Source organism: Spermophilus citellus, assembly GCF_964194105.1.
Source record: "Spermophilus citellus genome assembly, chromosome: 9".
NCBI lineage: Eukaryota > Metazoa > Chordata > Mammalia > Rodentia > Sciuridae > Spermophilus > Spermophilus citellus.
Window position 1 is genome coordinate 126,122,346 of NC_138191.1, and position 22,346 is coordinate 126,144,691.

Here is a 22,346-nt window from a genome sequence, read left to right on the forward strand (position 1 = left end):
CTGCGGGGATGAGGAGGCTGAGCAGCCAGCTGCTCTTCTCTGGAGACTGTACAACAAAGAACTGGCAGCAGCTCTTGGGACAGGAGTGGAGCATGGTGGCAGCACCATGCTGTAGAGAGGGATCAGGCACAGAGGCTTTGGGGTAGGAACAATTGCCTTTGAATCCCAGCTCCATCATGCTCCATGCCTGTTTCCACAGCTGAGACTTATACCAGCACCCCAGGGCCTTACACATGCTAGGCAGTGCTCTGCCCCTGAGCTCCATGCCCACCCCTAGGATCTTTTTATTTTTAGATTAAACATGGGACTCGGGGTGCGGCTCAGTGGTGAGTGAATGCTTAGCAGGTGAGAGGCCCTGGACTGGATGCCCAGCACCAAACAAAGATAGATTAAATGTGATATGGGCATGTAAAAAGCACTTAGGGACAGTGACTTTAAAATTTTGAGCTGGTATTTCTCACGACCTTTCCTCAGCTGTGGAGCACCTGCCCAGCAAAAGCTGTCAGCAGTGGCCATGTGTATGCTGCCATTGCAGGGTCTGCCGCAGAGGGGAGTGAGACCTGGTGGCCATCTGCTGACCAGGGCCGGGTGCAGTCCCTGGTTATCAGAAAGCTCTTTGGGGGCTGGCACCTGTCTGTCACATCCCTTTCTTTAGTTCTCTCTGCTCACTGAGGATGTTAGGGTCCTTGCCTGGCCAACCTTCTTGAGACATGGCACACAGCCATCAGCTGAGGATAGGAGGGAAGCACGTTCTGAGCTTCTGGAAACATGTCTAGTGGGCAGGACAGTCCCCAACTTGATGGAGGAGTGAATTTCTGCTTAGAAAGATGACTTCTGTCTAGCCAGAGAGAACCCAAAGGAATGGCCTCGACTCCTTGGATTTTTAGGCCTCTTTCATGGTTCCCCACTTGGACGCCTTCAAGTCATGTCCACTGTTATCAAAGGGTGGAGGGAATTTTAGTTCTGTGCAGGAATGTTGAGCGCCTGTGCCCTCTGCAACACAGCTCTGGGTGAGGAGATGTTTAAGAGGGTGCTTTTTATTGAGCACTTAGATTGCTTTAGGAACTCTGCTAGTTTCTTTACATGCTTATGATTATGATTATTCCCAGTAAACAGGTGAAGGAGTTAAGACTCAGGAAGGTGAAACTGCCTGCTAAGATATGGCAGGTACAGGTTGGAAACCTTCATGTTTTAATTTCAGGGACCTTTCTGCCAGTCAACAGCCTGTAAAGTGGTCTGTCTTAGGTCTTAAGAATACAAGCCAAGAGTTGTCTTTTTTCTTTTCTTTTTTTTTTTTTTTTTTTTGGCATCTGCCTGGCAGGGCCTGATGATAACTGATAGAAGGGAGCGTTGTGACAGGTCTTGGATCAAGCTTGCAGATGTACTACAGATTGGTAAAAAGTTGCATTGTACGTTTCTGTCACCAGGTATGCTAAGGCTTTGGTGACATCTGAAGGTGTTTGGGGTGCACTCTCTGCTGTACCTTGCTGTGAGCATCTATGGTTGACAGTGTTGTGTGGCATCAGGATAGAGTTGCCCTTGAGCTGAAAGGGACAGCAGACAGGGATGCGCAGAGGCTGGTGAGGTTTTCATATTTATTCACACATAGCATCTGAAATAGAACCCAGAAACCCAGGAAAGAAATAGCCAAGTGCAGGGGTGCCATTGGCTAGGAGGAGTCTAATGATCTAGAGCACAGGGACAGCTGTGGTTGTCCTGAATATTTAACTGAATATTTCAAAATATCCAGTGGAAAGGATTTTGCATATTCCCAACATGAAGAAATTTTATCTCTATCTTATATATATAGTGACAGATATGCCAGTTACCCTTATTTGATTATTGTACTTTTTATACATGTATTGCAATGTCACACTGTACCCTATAAACATGTACAATTACTGTGTTCCAATTAAAAATCAAAAGGTATTTTAAAAGAACAAAACTGGGCATGGTGGCCCACATTTTATAAATTCAGCAACTCAAGAGGCAAAGAAGGCAGGGGATCACATGTTGGGGGTCAACCTGGGCAACTTGGCGAGACCCTGACTCCGAATGAAGCTCCGTGGTAGAGCACCCCTGGGGTTCAACCCCCAGCACAACAAAAGAACAGAGAAAGCAGAACTCGCTGCGTGCTTCATAAGCACCCTGTGCTTTTCCTCAGGCCCCCCTGTGGGTGTACTGTGGAAGCATCCTGGCCTCTTTCAGATGAAATACTTGGTTTGATGGAGGCTTAACTCCCCCCCACACACACACACAAATCTTTCAAGTCTTGCTCTTTTTCTTTTTCATCAAGACTTATCCTGTGTGCTGTTTGCTGGCGGACCCCTGTCTCCTCACCTCTGGACGCCATGCACAGTGCTTTGGTGGAGGGAACCCATGCCCAGGTGTTGCAGATTGCACTGTGGCCATCTTGGCAAACTGGGAGAAAGTTCGTGTGGGTTGGCTGCTCCTGCTATGTAAAAAGTTAATTCTCTTGGCCAATGAACACGTGGATGACATTTTCCCAAACTTTTAGAAGATCGTTACTTAGAATATAGGGACATTTTGTTCTAATTGTCTTCAAATTTTGAGAAAGGCTTCTTGAGTTTCTTGTGCCATTGAGGTGGACTTGGACAGCATGTATGGCACCCGTTGAAGACATCTTGGGATTGCCCCTAATTATGTGTCTAACTGCCAGTTGACAAAGTGGAGGGATTAGTTGCTTGTTACATGAAACCAGCCAGGATTGCTGCAGGGGCAGCAGCTGTGGACATCTGTGAAACATCAGTGATCAGACCATAGGTGATGGTGCCTTGCAGATCTTCTAAAGGGGTCCACGAAACCATCACTTAGAGAAACTGTGGGAAAAGGCTTTAGTATTTTTGAGAAATCCACCTATAAGTAGTAATGCTCATGAGGACAGAGTCTGTAATTCAAGTGACAGATTTTAGAATTTGGTGGCAGAAGGAATTGCCCATAATTTACCCAGCCGGGAAGGAGACACACACTATGCCCCTATTGATTTTTGTGGCTAAGCAGGTTGTTCCCAAAAAGGAATTAGAAATTAGTTTCATTGTAGTTTAGGGTGTTTTATAGTCTCTGGAGGATGTTTGGGCATGGAGGCCAGCCTGTATCTTTCAGTGCTGTGGCTCTGGGCCAAGTTGCCTAACATTCCTGAGCCTCAGTTTGCCTACTTCTGAAACTGGGGTTAGTGGCCATGTGAAGCAGCTGTTGTTTGGCTCTCCTGCAGCCCATGTGGTGCAGGGCCTGGTCCTCAGTGGGCCCTTAGCAGATGTTAGTTTCTTTCCCTTTGTCTCCTGAAATGGGTTTGCACTTTAGATACTTGGTATTCTTGGGGTGGGGGTGGGGCGGGGGTGGGGGTGGAGGGGTTGGGGGGTGGCAGGGAGGGCACATTCTACCACCCAAGTATATCTCTAGCCCTTTTTATTTTGAAACTGCAGAGTTGTTCAGGCTGACCTTGAATTTGAATTTGTAATCTCCTGTCTTGGTACTCCCTGCCTGGTAGCTGGGATTATGAGCATGTGCTACTCCCCCACACACTGTGATTGAACCCAGGGGTGCTTTACCACTGAACCTACATCCCTAGTACTTTTTATTTTTATTTGAAGATAGGGTCTCACTAAGTTGCTGAGGCTGGCCTTGAACTTGTGACCTTCTTTCTTCAACATCTGGAGTAGCTGGGATTAGAGGTGTGCACCACCATGCCCAGCCCTTGCTTGGTATTATTAATCAATGAAGGAGCAAATGATTTGAAAAATAAAATGATCTGGATTAGTGATGCGTGTCTGTGTATGTGTGTGTGCACATGCACACCTGTGCACACAAGTTAGGCAAGAGTTACCCTCAAGCTGCCTATACAGTTAAGATAACTTAATATTGTGATTGCTAATTCTCACAATGTAGAATTGTATTCAAGATAGTATTTTTACAAAGCAAACATTGCAGCATTTTAAAATTTCTACTTAGGAAAGCAGTAAAGTATGTAACAAAGGGTTTGTGTTCTGGTCCTGGTCCATTTGCTGTGTAGTTATGTGACAAGTCTAATTTTAGAGTTGTGGATAAGTCTGGGCCTCAGATTTCCTCATTTAGCTGGTTTTAAGATCCCCTTCAGTGTGACATTTCTGTCTCGAGGCCTGGACAGGAGAACATATTCTGCTCAGATCCAAGAGCAGTGCAGAGTGGTCTGCAGAACAATCCACAGGGAATGCTGGCCAGGGTGTTTCTCTGCATTGGGCCGCCCCATTGCCTTGGGTGGGTCCTGGCCACAGAAAGCAGGCAGCATTGCCTGTAGGTGGACACTGGCTGGGAGCTGAGTTCCAGAGCACAGAGTGGCCAGCAGGCTCTTTGAGGTGCTAGTGGAGATGGGTGGCTGCTAGCTGCAGGTTGGAAGTGGACAGAGGTGGATTGGGGGTGGCGGGAGGGCACCTGCCTCCAGGGAGGTGAAATAGGCACCAAAATAAGCTTGTGCCTGCTGAGCGCTGACCATGGTCAGTGAAGAGACGCCGGCACAGCCATCCCGCCTTTCTGAGATATTGGCCATTCCACCGGGCTCATGGGCCAACTCTGATCTCGGCAGAGAAGCTGCCTGTACCCTGCAGTTGGAGATCTGGAGTTGTCAACAGAAGCCCCTCTCTAGCTCTGGCTGGGGCTCATTTCGGATGTGTCATTTCCTGAAGGGATGCGGAAAGGGAAGACCCTCAGAACAGATACGCTGGGGAGAGGCACATGGAAGCTCCTGGCTGGGTGGTGTCGAGGCCACTTGGACATTTTCCTGGGACTATTCACTTTGTCTAGTTTTGATGGCCTCAGTGGGTTGGGGACATAGGGAGAAGGCTCAGTGGGGGAACTATTCCTGGTGGTGTCCTAGGCTGGGAAAGTGGATTTAAGAGTTTCAGAAAGCAGCTGAATGGGGGAATCCCTGGAGCACAGAAAATCCAGGGGACAAAGACCTTCCATGGATGAATAAGGAGTTGCCTGGCTCTTGGTGGTCTTCTGTCCCTCTTCTCACGTTGGCTTGGGGGGCCTGGGTCCTGTACTCTGTGGCCCTCAGGGCGGAGGATGGTGTGTGGGGGGGTGCTGTGGAAGGCTGCCTTCCTTTGCTTAAAGACGGTTGAAATAACACCCTCCTACCTTTCTAGAGACTGCGGCAGCCTGAATGGAAAACCTGTGTCAGGTGGGGAAGTCACAGAGCAGCGGGCCTCCAAGCACCCAAAGAATGTTATATAACAGGCCAGGCAGGAAAGCCCTGTGCTGTTGCTCTGGGAGAGTCCTGCTACACGGAGAGGATGTGCTGCGAGGGCATTGCAGGCCAGGCATCAGTCCCCATTGTCAAGAAAGCTGAGGCTGCAAGGGACCAAGTGGTGACCTCCTCACTTCCACCTTGTAGGCTATATGTGAAAGGAGGAATTATTATTATACTGTGTCTTAGAGTCTTAGATTTCTTTGAGATAAGGATGAAAAATTGTGTGCCTGCACACCAGTCCAGGTACTCAGAGACTGGCCGGCGAGTCTGGGCCCCAGGTCATGCCCTGTTTTCTTCCTGTCTCAGTGTTCTTGTTGCAGCAGGAGTGGTCTCCCAGCTTTCTGGTCTGCCAGTCCAGAGCAGGTTAGAAGCATCATGTTAGGTGAGGAAGTGTAGCTCACAAGGCCTGGCAGAAGAAGAAGAAAAAGATTTAAAACCAGAGGTCTGTTCTGGGAGTGGCCGCTCCAGTGGTGCTTTTGGGCCAAGGAGAAATGGTTTCATTGTGTCTGGGCTTTCTTCATTTGGATTGGGTAAGAACATGGAAAACACTGTACTTTTTAAAGAGACTGCTCTTTTAGGATTAAAGAAAAGTTAGTACTTTGGTTATCTAGAGAAGCCATTGGCCAGAACTCCATCTTCCATGATCGGGGGGGAACTGGGGAACAGGTTGTCCAGGTGTAGAAGGAGCGTGGCATAGTTGTCCTTTCCTGCTGTTTTCTGGCTTTCATCTCCCTTGAGCCATCTGCTCATTGCAGGCAAGAACAGGGTCTGCTGACCAGCAGCTGTGCCTGCCTGGCACCCTCCCAGTTGCTGGGTGGGTGAATCCAGCGGGGAGATGGCAGGGCGGTGCTCGGAACCCCCTCACCCAGGCACAGGATCAGAAGCTCTTCTTGCCGGGTCTGTGACCTTCAATTCTTTCTGTACACCTGTTACTCATCATAAGATGGGGGGCAGGACTGAGATGAACTTGAATGGCCCATCCAGGCCTCGTTTTTGTGATCCTGACAAGATTTTTTAAAAGAGAGAATTATAAAGCAGTTGTTTTCATGGGGATCCAAATGACATTGACACAACCATTATGGCTGTCGCTTTAAATGGTCCATTTCTTCCCCCAAGTGAGGCCGCAGCTTGCTTCCTGCATACCTGGTCGGTGGATCATTCACCTCCTGGGCCTGTCCTTGTCTGCGTGGGCACAGACAGGCCTAGCAGGAAGTACTTATGTTGTCTGGTTTCTCTTCTAACTTCGGTGGTAAAGAATGACGTTGACCCAAGCTCTGTGACACAGAGAAGACCCTGCCAGGTTCAGGGAGGCTCTGGAACTGTGACTTTGACTTGCTGGAGGATTCCCATGGGAACGAAAGTCATCTGGAGGGTGCAGGCACTTGTGCCCCTGCCACTGTCTTTGCTGTGCCCTCCCAGAGGGCACTCAGTCGAGGGATGGACTTTTTCTTTTTATTAATATAAAATGGGCAGTTTTCTGGAATGGCCTAAAGAGGAGTTGTGGCTGGACTTGTCCTCACATCTTTCCCCAAATAGCCCTCAGCACAAATTGTTCCCAAGCCACAGGCAGAAAACAGATTGGCTTTTTAACAATAACTCATTTGGGTCCCAGATGATACGAGACAAGCCGAGGCTGAGCTAGACTCCCCGAGTTTGTGGTAAGCCAGCCCCGGCTCCAGCAGAGTTTACCTTCCTGCTGTCTGTGGAGCGAATATTTGCTAAGCCTCTTGGGAATGTAAACCTTCAGAGGCCTCGGTGAACCTCAGCACAGACTGCAGGCCCCGAGCCTCAGAGCATTGCAGGGTTGTTTATGTATGGACCCCCGCCTTGGAGTTCAGATCTGCCCTGACCAGTCCTGGGGCAGGCCAGGTAGAGCTCCTGCTGGGAAATATTAGCATTCTGAGTTGCTGCGTGTCCTTGTTGTTTTAAAAGGATAGACAAGAACCACATGCACCCTGAGAAGGCCCCCCTTCGGCAGGTGGCCCCAGCTAGGAATCCGTTCTGGCCCTCCCCTCTCTGGGAAGAACCACTCCTCTCCATTCTGCCCCCTAGATTGCTCCTGCACCCTTCCAGCCAGAGGCTCCCGTGCTGGCCCTCCTGCTCCAGTCTCTTCTCTAGTTGAACTGCCTTCCTAAGGTTGCCACAGGAATCCTTCTGTGTCAGTCTCTGCTGCCATCTAATAGTCACCCCAAGACCTAGTGACCTCAAAGGACAGGGGTGGTTTTATTGCTTCCATTAGTTCCCATGCTTCCACCCCCCGCAGTGTACTCCTCCCATCTCTCTCTCCCTCTGCCCCCAGTGAGTGGTGTGCTCTGACCAGGTGCCCTGCGACCTGAAAAGGCCCCTGGCACTGCCTAAGGCACAGGGAGATGGTCCAGATCCTGTGCCTGCTCTTGAGAAAATCTCCTGGGCTTCCCTGTCCCCTCCCAGGGTGCCTGTACAGCAGTGCTCATCAGTACGCGATGGTGGGTCTACCCTATTACATCGAGCTCATCGCGGCCTTGGGTGTGTTCGCACCCACCTAGGAGCTGAATGGGGTTTACCTGCTGGTGGTTTCTGTGTGGGATTTGTTGCATAGACCTGGGTTTGCTGTCTGTAGATGATCTGTAGCTTTGTCCGGTGTCTGAACTCTTCAGCAGATATTTTAGCCTGAAGCATTTTACTTAATTTTGTTCTGAAACATTGTTCTGGTCCATGTTAACTGTATTTTACTTGTCACAGGATGACTTAAGCAGTTTTGTGCTTTAAGTCATATGTAAACCAGCAAAAACAGAGCATTTCCACCTGTGTGCGCTCAAGAGGTTTAAGATGGGGAAACAGCCTTTCTCCCCTGCACATCCGCACATGGACTCACCCTCGAGTTTTTTCCCTATTGACTGTGACCATATCAGAAGCTCTGGTACACCATAAGCTCCAGGGACTTCACGTTCCCCACTCGGCATCAAACACAGTGCTTGTTACCTAGGAAACATTCAACAATAATTATCGAATGACTAATTGAATGGGCGGAGATCCTGGAGGGTGAAGTGAAGTGGTCATTCCTATACTGTTTTTCAGCCTAGGGCACCAGTGGGAGGCAGAACTATAGGAGCAGTTGACATTTTGAAGAAGCTGTCCTGATCAAGGGGTGACAGTTTACAAGATAAATAGGAAGCTGGTTAGGAGGAGTGACCACAAGGGGGACCCTAGGAAAATAGTTGCCAGAAGGAAGTGCAGATGTGACTCCCTGTCTCGGGGCCTCCACATCCTGTGATGTTCCACTTGTCCACATCACACGGCCTGGTGACTGGTGATCATTTGCTGTTTTATGGCTGATCGGTTCCTGGAGGGTCAGGATGTGGCCTGAGTGTGGCACTGAACGCCTGGTTGCTGAATTGTCACCTAGTTGCTGGCCTGTAGGAGGTTGAGTCCAGAACGATGGTGTTGTTGAAGGGATGATGTTTTTAGCAGTGTGAGCCACTGCAGGGCGGGTGGCACCCAGTGGTGGGCACATTTGCACTCCCTACAAGATAGAGGGCATTGCCCATCTAGAAGGAACCTTAGGGGCCATTGAGTCCAAGTCCCATGTCACACTGTTAAATGAAGCCCAAATCACAGACATCTAGTGACAGGAAAGACCTCCACCCTGGACTTACACTAAATCCTGCCCTCACTTGGTCTTGTTTGTACTTTAAGAACATTTAGGTCTCTGATGATGACGTAGGAGCCTACTGGGGTAAGTTTTAAGCATCGTGATATAATGAGTACCTTGATTTTACCGCTCCATGTAAGACCCGGGCAGAGCAACCTTCGTCTTCCCCTGGTGGTTTCCCTGGTAACTTCTCGCTCTTCTGAATTTTTTATTTATCATTCCTTTCACTTATCTTAACAAGAAGCAAGCTCTGCTCTGTCAGTTGAAAGTGCACGTGTCCATCTAAATAACAGAGATCACTGTCGTTTGTTTCTGAGCCTCGTAAGAGTGGTGGCGTCCCAGGTAGTCTTCCCGAACTCTTGTCACCGTCCCGTCTCCAGGCTCGCCCGTGCCATTGCATGTGCTGTAGATCAGCCGTGTTTTCTCCATGCTGTTTCCCGTTAGGACCCCGTAGGGTATGAGATGACTCCCGAGCAAGGCTGCAGTTGACTCTAATTTTAACTTTTTACAAGCTGCCACTAAGCCTTCCCATGTTGCTTCACTTATGGGAAGCATTTAGTCATTTCCTAATTTAATGATAGTTAAACATCCTTAGCCCTAGAAATTTGTTGTGAAACATTCCCAATTAAGATTAATTGGGATGAGTACAAAACATGAGCTCAATGGCCCTGGGAGTGTTTAGTGCTGCCAGCGAGGCGCAGCCAGACTGCCTGGAAGGAAGCCCTCCTGCGCCGGCACCCTCGCATGGGGGGCCTATTGGCGTGGGGGCTCGGGGTGTGAGGCGGGGACCCCCAGAGAGGCGATTAAAATCACGTTCCTCTGGCATTGACCCTCTCTGGTCAAGACGTGGCTTCTCCCTTTCTGAAGAACACTGCTAAATTTCCAATTGCTCCCTCCCGAATCCCAGCATGTTCTGGATTACAGTTTCAAGTTAGCTGGGCTGGCTTCTAAGTTTGCCTTGGAGTTCAGAGGAAGATTGTTAAGATCTACTTATTTTCCAAAACCCAAAAGTTTTTAGGTCTTATGAGTGGTATATGAATTAGAACTGTTATAAAAGGTTTCTCTCATGTGCTGGACAAGTTTTTTTTTTTTTTTTTTTTTTTTTTACCAGATTCTAGGAACCAGAAGCCCCTGACACTCCAAAAAAGAAACTGATTATTTTTGGAATAGGAGTTTTCAGCATTGACTCCTTTAACATTTAGGCCAGGGGAGTCTGTCCTTTGCATTGTTGGGTGTTCAGATCATCCCTGCCTGGTTAAATGATGGCAGCTTCCCCTTCCCCAGTTGTGACAGTCAAAATGTCTCCCTAGTTGGCCCCACATCTCCTGGCAGCAGGTTGGCTAGAGGGGTGTGTGTGCGTAGGAAGAATCATCCCCGAGTGGGAAGGGCTGGTTTATAGCTTTTAGTGAGTTCCGCTTGACTTGAAAACTTGGGGTTTTCATTCTTGCACAGGCAAGAGAACGTACAGCCTTTTGTGGAGTTTGACTACCTAACTCTAGTTCAAGGCCACAGGAGAGGTCAGGCAGGGTAGGGTTGAGTGTATATTGGGAATATTTAAAGTACTTACTTTTAAAAGTATTTTTAGATCTTTAAAACCTGTATGTATATTTACATATGGTCCTCAGTCGTGGACCACATCCTATGACCTTTGATACTTTCCACATGAATTATCCAAGTCACTGTAACACTCCATGAGAGAGTTATCCATGGGATTGCCCCCGTCCTATGGGTGGAGGCTGGCAGAAGCTTGCCCCAGGTCGCCGGGTGATAAGTGCAGCCCTGGGAAGTGCCTTCTCTAGGGACAGGTCAGCTTACTTGTGTCTCCCTAGACATGGTATTAAAATTTCTTTCTGAGCCACCCCATGCCCCATGGCCTCAGCTGACACCTGCTGGCATAGGGCCGCATTAGGCCGAGCTGGTGGCAGGGTTTCTAGCCTGGGGTTGTTTTAGGTTTTGCCGGGTAGCCAGATTGTTGCATGTCCTAGAATAAAGTGTCGCTGATAACCACCTTGAGCAAGGGACAGGCCTTAATTTTGACCATCCTGTTACACATGCCATGTGAACATGTGAAAATGGATTGTGTCTGCCATGGATATAAAACGGGGCCTGGCCCCACGGCCTGCTGAGGGTTAATAGGCCTTGGTGTCTGTCGTACAGCCAAACATGGCGTTTTGAGGATTACTTTGTATATTTTATGAGACTCTTAGTTTATTGATTTAGGGCTTTCAAAAGTCCTGAAATTAGTCTGAGCAGTACAGGCTTTAGATACAGGTCAGACGGTGCCTCTCTGGTGGCAGTGTCAGGGACTCTACCTGCCTTGCTTGCAGTCAGGGGTCTTTGCGTTATTCACCTGGCCCTTCTTCCTGCTCCTCCTAGAATCTGGCCTCTTGTGCTGCAGTGCCAGCCATCATCACCCGCCCGCCACCCTGCCTTCACTGTACACTTTGCCATCTGCCCCCCTTCAGGCCCTGCCCACCTGCCTTCTCTTCCCTTATCGTTTTGTGTATGTTTATGGTGACTGGCACCTTGTGGCGCCCCATAAGTCTTCACAGCAGCAGTATTAGGAGAGGCGGTGTTGGGAAACACACCATGCTTTAGAAAGGCGCCCAGGGAGTGAGAGCACTGCCCATCTCCTGTCCCACAGCTCACGGCACTTGTGCCCTCGGCGGGGGAGCGCGAGCTCTTCCTGAAGCTTGCTTCAGGTCTACTCCAGTGCACACAGGACCTGAGAGGACTGGCTGAGTTTCAGTTGGGAGAATGAAGCACTTTGACTCTCTCTGTGCCTCTTGCCACTCACTGATTCCTCGCCTAGTTTCTCCCCTGACCCGGCTACGTTACCTGCCACTCATATCTGGGTTACAGGCAGGGTGACCCTAGCCTGCAGCCTGCCCTGCTCTCCACAGAACCAGCTGGGAGCTGACGCATCTGCAGCTGCCAGGTCTGCCGAGTTGTTGGAGAGCCCTTGGGGGCTCTGCACTGGAAGGGGGTGACACCCTGTGCAGTGTCTCCTCTAGCCTGCAGGCTCAGGAGGGCCAGGCCACTGTGGGACTCTCTGGGGCTTAGAACTCCCCCAAGCAAGCAGCAACTGCAAGAATGGGTTTTGGAACGAGTTTTTGATATTGACAAAAATTACTTAGTGTTTCTCTTTTCCTTCCACAGAGTGATCAGCAGCTGGACTGTGCCTTGGATCTCATGAGGCGCCTGCCTCCACAGCAGATTGAGAAGAACCTCAGTGACCTGATCGACCTGGTACGTGCCTTCTTCATGTGGTTTCATTTGAGGCTGTTGCTCGTAATTGCCTGCTTTTGTGTAACTCTTTTTGTGTGGAATTCAAAACACAGGAAACCCTTTCTCTCCCGAGGCAGACAGCACCACTGGACTCCCAGATTCTTCCGGACAGAGAGAAGATGAGTTTCATATGGTGGTCTTCCTTTGAGACCATCTGTTGATAAAGCTCATGATAAGCATTCTCAGGTTGATTACGGCCTGACCCCTCCTCCAGCTGCCCTGTCTTATGTTTCTAGAAATTAGACACCCTGAGGAAGAGGCTGCAGGCCCAGCAAGGCATCTGCCTTTTTGAGTATCTCCAGCCAGTGCCTGACCAGCATCTGCCCTGTAGAGTCCTACCGCAGCCTCACTCCTGTGAAAGAGCTCAGCACGTCTGTGTGTCAGATATTCAGTTCATCCTTGCAGCTCTTTGAATACTCCAGTGATTGGTCTCAAGATGATGCCTCTGAATAACTGGTACTATGACATGAGCTGAAAAGGCAGGAATTTAGAAAACATCTGTAAGGAAGAATTGAAGAGAAATAAAATGAGATTGAGTCTCAGGAGGCCAAACGACCCTCCTAGACCACTCAGCCCTCGGCCCTGGCTCTCACAGGTCTGGAAGCCAAGTGTGCTCTCTTCCCCTGGTGCCCTGGGTCTTCCTGGGTGTGATCCCCAGCAGCCAAACAAGGCTCATCAGCAAGATCTTCTAAAATAGGGGATCAAAAACTCGTTCTTCTGATGTGGTGCTTTATTTAATTCCAGTGCATGGATTCAGAACAGTTTTGGTAGGAGACTGTGCCCTTCACAGGCAGCACTACAGTCTGGAAGTCGTCCACGATGCTACTAATGTAAACTTATGGGCACACGAATTCCCAGTGAGAGGCAGGCATGTGACCGAGAGGAGCTGCGGAAAGACCTGTAAGCTTGCCGTAGTTCACATGTAGATGGGCTTTGGGAGATCAGGAGGAGGAAGGTCCTGAGACTGTGGCCCTGTGCTATAGAAGTGACAGTCCCAGGTTAGGCAGATGCACATTTTAGAGGAGCATTGAAGGATGGAAGATTGAATTGTGATGCAAAGGAATCACTGTAAGCCCAGGGCCAGACCAAGATACAGACCAAGAACCAGCAGGGGAGGAAGTCACTGAAATGGACATGCTGTAGGGAAAGGGTGGCAGAGTCTGGGGACAGGCCTCACCTAGGAGAGCGCTTGTGCCCTTTTGGAAGCATGATCTTCTCACCTGTTGCTCATTTTCAGGTTTTCTGGAGCCATGCATTTGGATCGTTATGCAAGATACCCTGATTTGTAAATGTTGGTGTAAGCACTGGGTGGGCTGGGTCTGATGTGTAAAGCCCTGAGCCTACCAAGTGAGTGGACTTTGTTGAGAAATAACGTAAAGGTGGGTGGGTAGTGTCCTTGGAAGGTAGGAGGGGGACTTGATGTAGTGTAATTGTCCCATCCACCCACTTCTGAATTTGGTGTGCAGTGAGTGCTTTGTGCTGAGCTACTCTCCTGGCCTTCAGGGCCCCAGGATCCCATAAAACAGCACTGCAGCACAGGTCTGGGAAGCATTGCACATCTTCCCTTCTTGGTCAGGAATCTGGCTGCCTGTGTAGAAAAGGTGGCTCGGAAGTAAAGATGTGCTCAGTCTCTGCTCGGCTTGCCTGCTGGGGCCTCTTTTCCTGTTAAACTCTAGTGAGTGTGTGCTTGGCTGAGTCTCTGTTCAGTTATCCCTGAAACATAAGGCCCAAGGAAGGATAAGCACATTTTTCTCCCTCAGTCACTTGGTGTCGAATGGGCTGCTTTGTTCTATGGGCAGCTGAAGCTTTGTACTTTCTTCAGGATTCATCACTCCATCTCCTTGAGATTTGTGTGCATCTGCTTTTATGGCAGTTTTCTTGGGCTCACATCATTGACAGGAGAAAAGGAGAGAATCAGAAACGGTTTTGCACCAAATACTGGATAGGAGAACTCAGCCTGCGGTTCAGTGTGCAGGCTGGTGCTCGGGTGCAGGTTGAAGTTCCCAGCTGCATTTGTCATGGATGCATGACTATAGTCTGGGGCATTCTGTAGGATGCTGTCAGAGCACACCGCTTTTCTCTTTTCAGCTCTCCAGAATGTGTACCCCAGAGTACACATTTGTTGAATACATACCATTACAGTTTGGATCTAAAATGTCTCCTAGGGGCATGTGTGTTAAAGGCTTGGTCCCCAGCCTATGGTGCTGTTGGGAGGTGGTGGTACCGTTAAGAGGTGAGGCCTGGTGGGAGGAAGAGAGGTCATTGGGGGCATGCCCTGGAAGGGGATTTTGGGAACCTGGCTCCTTCTCTGAGCTTCGCAGCCACCATGGAGTGAGCATCCTTGCTCTACCATGCTGCACTCCCCACCATGAGATTCTGCCTTTCTACAGGCCCAGAAGTAGCAGGGCTAAGACCCCATGAAACAAACCCTCTGAAACTGTGAGCCTAAATGAACATTTCCTCCTCTCTCAAGGTTGATTATCTCAGGTGTTTTGTCATAGTGACAGAAAACTGATGTACCTTCCGTGTGCCCTCTGCCTGGCACTTCTCTTTGTGTTCTTAGCCCATCGATTTTCCCAATACCCATCCACCTTTTTTTAGATGATTTAAATTCTAAGACGGAGTTGAGAGGCCCTGCAGCCCCCGGAGCCCTGTCTCTGCTGCCTGGATGGCTCTCTGTATGCTCTGGGGAGTCACATTCACAGCAGCACATTGAAGATGGTGCCTCGTGGTGTGTCAGTTTTATCTGTTTGGAGAGAAGGTGTTAAGTAATTTAATTCACTAGTAATCTGAGGTGCTAGAGTATAGGTAGGAATGTTCTGAGGATTTTTTTTCTTTTTTGTACCAGGGATTGAACTCAGGGGCACTTAACCACTCAGCCACATCCCCAGCCCTTTTTTGTATTCTATTTAGAGACAGGGTTCACTGAGTTGCTTAGGGACTTGCTAAGTTGCTGAGACTGGCTTTGCACTCCCAATCCTCCTGCCTCAGCCTCCCATGCTGTTGAGATTACAGGTGTGCACCCCTGTGCCCAGCCTGAGGAATAATTTTAAATTCACATAATAGAAAAACAAAAATTAGGGACATAGAGGAAGTTTCCTTCTTAGAGCCAGGCCATTTAGCATTAACGGTCCACCTGCCCGGGTAGCTTCTGGGCGGCTTGAAAGACACAGACTTCACCTGAGCGGGGCCATGGGAGATCCTGTTGTGGAATGGGTTGGGGAATTGGGACTCATTAATTTTTTAATTGAAGTATGATGTATGTCAAAATGGAAATGGAGCATGGCCGCTCAACAAATTAGGACCTGGTAGAGCACGCCTCATTAAGACCACTGACATGCTGCGAGAGCCATCTGATTGATGGTGGCCGTCGGGCCTGGCTGCAGCTGGCCCGTGCTGAGGGCCATGGGGGGCCCCCCGTCAGACCCTGGGACGGACCTGGAAGCGCTGGCATGGCTTCCTTTTCTCGTTGCCGTTTTTCTGCTGTGACGCTCAGGAGAACAGTTTTCCTTTCCTCCAGAAGTTGACCTGGGCCGAGTGTCCTGTGGTGGCTCTGAGTTCACACACAGTCTTAGTCTCTTCCCACAAAAGCTGTGGTTTCTGAAAACCACAGTGGAGCCTGCGTCCTGGGCGTCCAGCCTGGGTTTCCCAAGCGGCTGTGGCCTCGCCTCGCGGGCATTGGGCCACTCCTCCAGGGCTACCTGCCTGGGTAGAAGAGGAAGCGGCTGTTTTTAAGAAACGTCTCCAGTTTTCAGACTGACAGGAGTGTTAGGATTTGCCAGCCTTCCCCCTGAGGGGAGTGGCCTCGCTTAGATGTCAGAGCCAGGGAACCGCAGGGGACTGAGCCGGTTCACCCGCGCCCCGTTACAGAGCGGCGTTAGCGAGCACTGTGGTGCGTGCTTGGCAGCCGGGCCAGGCTGCCAGTTCCCCATGCCAGGGCAGCTTGCTTTTTTCTTTCCGGCATCAGAGCTTTTGCTGTCTTGGGATTCTGATGCGTGTTCTGATTGGTGGGGGAATGACCGTCCTTTCCCCATGGCCAGAACGTCATTTTATTACATGTTCATCCCACTGTGCTGGCGGGAGCCTGGCTGCACTTGCTGTTAAGCTGTTTCAGAAGCACCCACTGGTCCTGCTGGGCCGAGAACCGGGTGATGTGAGGGTGCTCCCTTGGCTTCCTGAACTCTGACCTGCTGTGGCCTCCCTGTGCACACTGGCAGCCAAAGTCAGGACATCTTGGCTGGGGTGTATTTTGAGCCCTGAGCTGAGGAAGGAGTTTGTTCCTACAGATCGGCACCCAGCGGGCCATCCTTTGCCTTTTTAAGAGCAAATCAAAAATAGCCATAAATCCGTTTAACCAGGCCAGAAGGTCTGCTTGGGAAGGTTGGTCACTTCAGTTTTTGATTCCTTCTCTTCCTTCCCATCATTCCCTGAAAGCTTGCCTCTTAGGTATCCCCGGGCTTTCCTCCAGCAGAGGGAAGACCTCAGAGCTGGGAAAGCTGCCACTCCTCCCCGGCCAGGCCATGGGTGCAGGTGGAGGAGGCGTCTTGATGCTTCACCGGGGAGTTGGCCACTTGATCGGTGTTGGTTTCAGCGTATCTCCTTTAGCAGCAAGATGGGCCTCCAGAAATAGAAAGGGCCAGCTGGGCACAGGGGTTCGCCCCACCAGCCTCAGCATACCTGAGTTTTGAACAGCTCACAGAAAGTGTCCCCCTAGTCCATGTAGCATGACGTGTGTGGAGAGCACAATGTGACAGCAGGAGGCTGGAACACAGGTGCACTACACCCCAGACCTCAGCAGATGTGAGCAGAGACCGCCGCCCGCACCTCAGGCCTGCTGTCCCTGGGGCAGCCTGTGCAGCAGCCCACACACCTGTGTGATTGGTGGTGAATGAAGGCTAATACACTATTAGTAGTTCATTAATAGTGTGGATTAGCAGAACAGCCAATATTTGTGCCAAGCACTATTATTCAGCTTCTGATTTCTGGTAGTTTAACCCATAAAATCTGGAAATTATCTTTCCAGTACAGCTGTATGGGTGGAAGCCTAAAACTCAGTTCTGTCTCTAGGTGTTGAGGTGTTGCTGCCATGAGGACCCCTTGTGGCCCTCGCCTTCTTGGGGGCCAGCATGATCTGCTTCCTCTGTATTCTAGAGTAGACTGGCCTTCTTCTTGCTAAGTTTTTCTCTTTGCATTTAAAACAGCATTTTTTCCTCTTTTATCTCACATTACCTTCTCCTTCCTGAAGGGATCTTTAATGTAAGTTGAGGTGAAAGACTGATGGGTTTGGTCAACACGAATCCCAGCATCTCCTAGGACTTGGGCACTGTGTGCTTCCCCTTCCACAGGGAATTCCACAGTTGGATCACTGAAAAGTGTGAAGCTGGTAGGATTCTCTGGGACCACTGGTCATTCATCAGTTACTAAGCTCTGAGAATGAGCGTTAAGGACTGCAGAACCAAATGGGATCCTAATTAGAATAAGTTATTCTCCATGTATGTATAATGTGGCAAAATATACTCTACTGTCATGTATATCTAAAAGAACAAAAACAAAACAAAACTGCAGAACCAAATGATTCTTTCTGCAGTTGTTTATTTAACATCTTCTATGTACCAGGTGCTATTCCAGGTTCTGAGGTTATAGTGGTGACCAAGATGAAAGGCCCTGCTCAGTAGAGCTGTGTAGTGGGGGAATTCTGGAGGACAGCTTGGCAGTGCCCAGCTCTGCCCTCCTGTGTCTGTTGAACAGGATAAACAATAGAAACTTACTTGTCTTTACTCTTGTGAAGGTGTTTCGGCTGTGATAGCCATGCCACCTCTTGTGTGTTTGTGCCCACTCTTTACTTGCTGCCCCCACGTTTCAACCAGACTGTAGTGACATGCACCTCAATGCTTCCCAGCTTCTTTGCCCAAAGTTCCTGACAGTATAGGAGATCAAACCGAAGCTTCTGCCCAAGGGAGAAAATTTTCTGTTAGTCCAGTTCATCATAACATGCTCACACGAATAGGCATCTGAATATGAAAATCACGTCTTCTCCACCAAGTCCTTGAGTCTGGCTGGTGCTCCCAGGGTGGGCCCTGACTCCCTGGGACCTTGCTCTGCCAGCCTAGCACTTGGCTTTCTCCTGTGCCTAGGGAGGTTCCCTGGGGGCTTAGGTCTGGGGTGGGAGAACCTGGCTTCCACTGTCCTGTCCTTATTAGGGTCTGCCAGGAAGTTTTCTCTGCTGGACTTGATGCTGTCTCTGGGGCAAGGTCAGGGAGTGGATGGAATTATTGCAGCACGCATCAGCCCTGTCCAGGCTGGCTGTGCTGACGTTTCTCAGCTGATTCTGGGCTTTCCTGCAGGCGACACTGTGCTGCAGTCCCTCTTTTACAAGGGGAGAAGCATTCCGGAAGGCCTCCGGCAGTGCTGTAATGCACTCCGCCCCTGGGGGGTTGTGGTCTGCCTCTTCACCCTGGGGTCCTGCTTTCTGAGCAACTAGGTGGGGTTAAGTGAGGTGGGGAGGACAGGAAAGCAGACGCTGGCCCTCTCTTCATGCCAGGGCTGCTCTCCAGAGGACAGTGGCCCCAACTGCTGGCAGCCCTTACAAACCAGGAAGAAACAGCCTGATTTGCTTGGAAGGACTAGGACTTCCTGGGGTGCCCTGCCTGCTCTGCTCCTCTACAAATGTGGCTGGAAGTGATTTGGAGTCCTGAGGAGTTCTGTGTGCAGGACACTAGTCCCTCATCCAGTCCCATGAAGAAGAGATGAGTTGCCACCTTGAAAACTGAAGAGTTCAGAGTCTGCTGGCTTGTGGGCCCTCGTGTGCGTGCGTGTGTGTGCACACACGCGTGGTTCATTCCTCTGGGAGCATACAGGCTTTCTGGGAGCCCACGATATGTGCGTCAGTCCTGAGCAGTTCTAGAACAGTAACAGGTTCTCATCACGGCTAGGGATTCAGAGTTCTCCACAGCCAGGTATTTTAAAAGTTCACTGTCCCCCTTCACCTGAATTTCAGATGACCACCCAGAATGCTTTTGTTGTTTTTCAGATTATGAAGTTCAAAATAAGAGCTATTTTTGTTGGTCTCCGATTTATAATTTGACTCTGCCCTCTTTCATTCCCCATAAAAAGTCTTTGTGCAATGAATGGCATAGAAAGATAAATGTCTTTAATGGAGGTCTAATACCAGGTGTTAGAAATGCTCATATGTAGGCTTTATTATTAATACACACATTCCATTTCCTTCTTTAATCTTCACACCTGCTCTGTGAAGGTGACCAGGAGGGTCATAGGTGGGGATTGAAGCACAGAAGGCAGGGGCTTCCCAGAGTTCCTTACCTGATACTGATGGGTATGTCCAAACCAGCTGTCCACTCCTCTGAACTGCTTTTTTTTTAATATTTATTTTTTATTGTAGTTGGACCCAATATCTATATTTATTTATTTTTATGTGGTGCTGCGGATCGAACCCAGGGCCTTGCACATGCTAGGGCAAGCCCTCTACCACTGAGCCACAACCCCAGCCCTGGACTGCTATTTGAAAATGAAAATAGGCTGGGCACAGTGCCACATGCCTGTAATCCCAGCCACTCGGGAGGCTGAGGTGGGAGGATTGAAAGTTTAAGGCCAGGGCTGGGGATGTAGCTCAGTGGTAAAGCACTTGCCTCACATATGTAAGGCACTGAGTTTGATCCTCAGCACCTCATAAAAGATATTGTGTGTCCATCTACAACTAAAAATAATAATAAAAAGACCCTGTCTCAAAATAAGAAATAAATAGAAAAGGGTCTGGGAGTGTAACTTAGTAGTAGAAGGACTATGGTTTCACCACCTAGTGCCATTTCTTATGCATCCTGCTAAAATTAAATTGAAGGCAGGGAACTTCTAAGTACCTCAGGGTAAAGGACATTTATTCTGTTACTGGGAACTGAACCTGGAGCCTTGTGCACATGCTAGGCAAGCCTTCTACCACTGAGCTACGTCTCCAGCCCTTTTTATTATTTTGAGACGGGATCTCACTAAGCTGACCTCAAACTTATATTCCTCCTGCCACAGCCTCCCAAGATGCTAGAATTATGTGGATGCCTACCATGGGGCCTGGCTGAATGTAATTGTATTCCTAATGGACCAAAGAATTAACTATTAAATGAACATGAAGGAACCAGAGAGAAAAATATAATTTTAATATTGACCTGGGGGAGCCCTTCATATAAGGCATACATGCTAATGCCAAAATGATAGCTTTGACTACATGGAATTTTTAAAACATTCTTTAATTTTAAAATAGGCAAAAAATGAAATTAGGGCAGAGAACACATTTGAAAATTTTTTGCACCTTTTGGCAAAGAACTTCTCTCTTGAAATGGTCAGAACACCATCTGAGGTCAGTTCTCTGTCTCCGTCCACAAAAGAAGCAGAGCAGTAGCAGCTTGGCCAGGAGAGCCAGGCCTGGGGCCCTCCTAGCCTTAATCCCCTGGGAGGGATTTTTAAAAAGAGGAACACAAATTGCTGGTCGCCAGGGGAGAAACCTGGACATCTAGTACACAGGCGCCTCACCTGCAGCCGTGGTCAGAGTGCAGGATGAGGCCGCCAGCGGCTGGGGAAGTGACTCAGGGTACCGCCCTCCTGCCGCAGGGTTCTGCTTCTTCCTGGACTGTGGCCTGCAGTTTCCTGGCTTTCTGATGAAAGGGGTCCCCTCCCCTTGGCGTTGAGTCTCCTGAGGGATAAGGACAGTGAGTGGCACTGTCTCTTACCGTCTAGGAGCTTCGTATTGGCTTACTAAGTGTCTGAGAAGTCCTGCAATTAGAGAAAGGGAGGGAGGGAGAAAAGGAGAAGAACCCGTTTCCCTTTAGCTCAGCACTTCTCCAGCTCACGCTCTTGGAAGCACTTTGGCAAGCATTGGTTTCCTGGGAGGGTCTGTAACCTGCACTTCTGGTAAAGTAGATTCTGGGCCCTTTTTGACAATGGTCCTAATGTGATGTTAGCTGAATGTTTTGTTTTCATAACTCTTGGGAAAATGGGGAGAAAAACTTGGCTTCCTTGGATTTTTCTTTTTTTCCCTTTCCTTGCAAACAGAGAACTGCTTTGAAACCCTCTGTCCTGGTGCCTTGGATCTGGCTTCCTCAGCAGGAAGGAGAAAGGCAGGTAGAGAGCAGACAGGCCCTGTGTCTGATAAAATAACGCTGTGGCATGTCAAATGGAAGGTCCGGAAGCACGGGCAGTACCCTTGGGTCTGCCACTAACTTATCTGTGCTGGCAGATCTCTGGGTTCATTCTCCTCTGTGAAGTGAGGGCCTAATGGTCTCTCATTGTCTCAGATTCTGAGTTCCATGGCCTGGAACTTGAGCATCACCATATGCACCTTTCTGTGAGACTAATACTTGCAGGATCCCCTTTGCTGGCAGAAGAGGCAAGCCTGTTGATCTCTCTCAGGTCTGTGACCACATAACCGCCCGTTGTGGTGAAGGAACACAGGGAGCAGAGCCGGTGGGCCTTCAGCAGCCATAGCCAGTACACCGTGTGCACATCCCACTCGGCCTCGACACCTGCTGATGCAGGAAGACCGAGGCTGACTGGGAATTGCTGCTGGTGCAGCACCTTCCAGCTTGAGACCCTGGGCGCGTCACTTCACCCCAAGTTTACTCCATCTGAAAGAAGGGGTAATAAAACTGAATGTGCTTGGGAGTGCACATCGAGTGCTAACAGGTGCACAGCAGACAGATGCTCGGTGCTGCCAGCTCATCTGTCCTGGCTTCCTAGGACCCTTGGCTCACCCCTTCCCTGTTCCCCGGCCTTGGGAGTATCTGATAACCCATGTGAGATGGTGAGGATTCAGTGTATTTGACCTGGGAGGGACACTACAAGGACTTCCACTGAGGCCTGGTAGACGGTCATGAAAGCTGTCCGCCCTCATTTTCCCTTAAGTGCCAAGTCAAAGATCCCCGAGTGGGAGGCTGCAGCCTGCTGGTTTTCGTTGTGCAGAGATCATGTGGTCACACCGTGCGCCTGGTGGCCTGGGTCTTTTCCCTGCTCTTCCTTGGTAGGCACTTTCTCCCAGGGAACTTGTCTAGCTTAGCAGCTCTCGGGATGCGCTGGGGCAGGGCAGCTCAGAGTAAGTGGGTGGATGGTCGGACAGTGGCAAGGGGTCAGGCTGATCTCAGAGTCCAGGGACGAGCTAGCTGACACTGTGGCCTCACAGGT

The 22,346-nt window shown here is 49.6% G+C and overlaps 1 protein-coding gene across 2 annotated transcripts in view; it reads left to right on the forward strand.

Moving 5' to 3' along the window:
• Positions 1–22,346, forward strand: part of CAPZB (capping actin protein of muscle Z-line subunit beta) — a 124,323-nt gene that overhangs the window by 42,823 nt on the left and 59,154 nt on the right. For both annotated transcript variants that reach the window (XM_081305170.1, XM_081305169.1), the window contains exon 2: positions 12,036–12,125. In XM_081305170.1, coding sequence (XP_081161296.1) covers positions 12,036–12,125 — 90 coding nt within the window. The remainder of the gene's footprint in view (positions 1–12,035; positions 12,126–22,346) is intronic.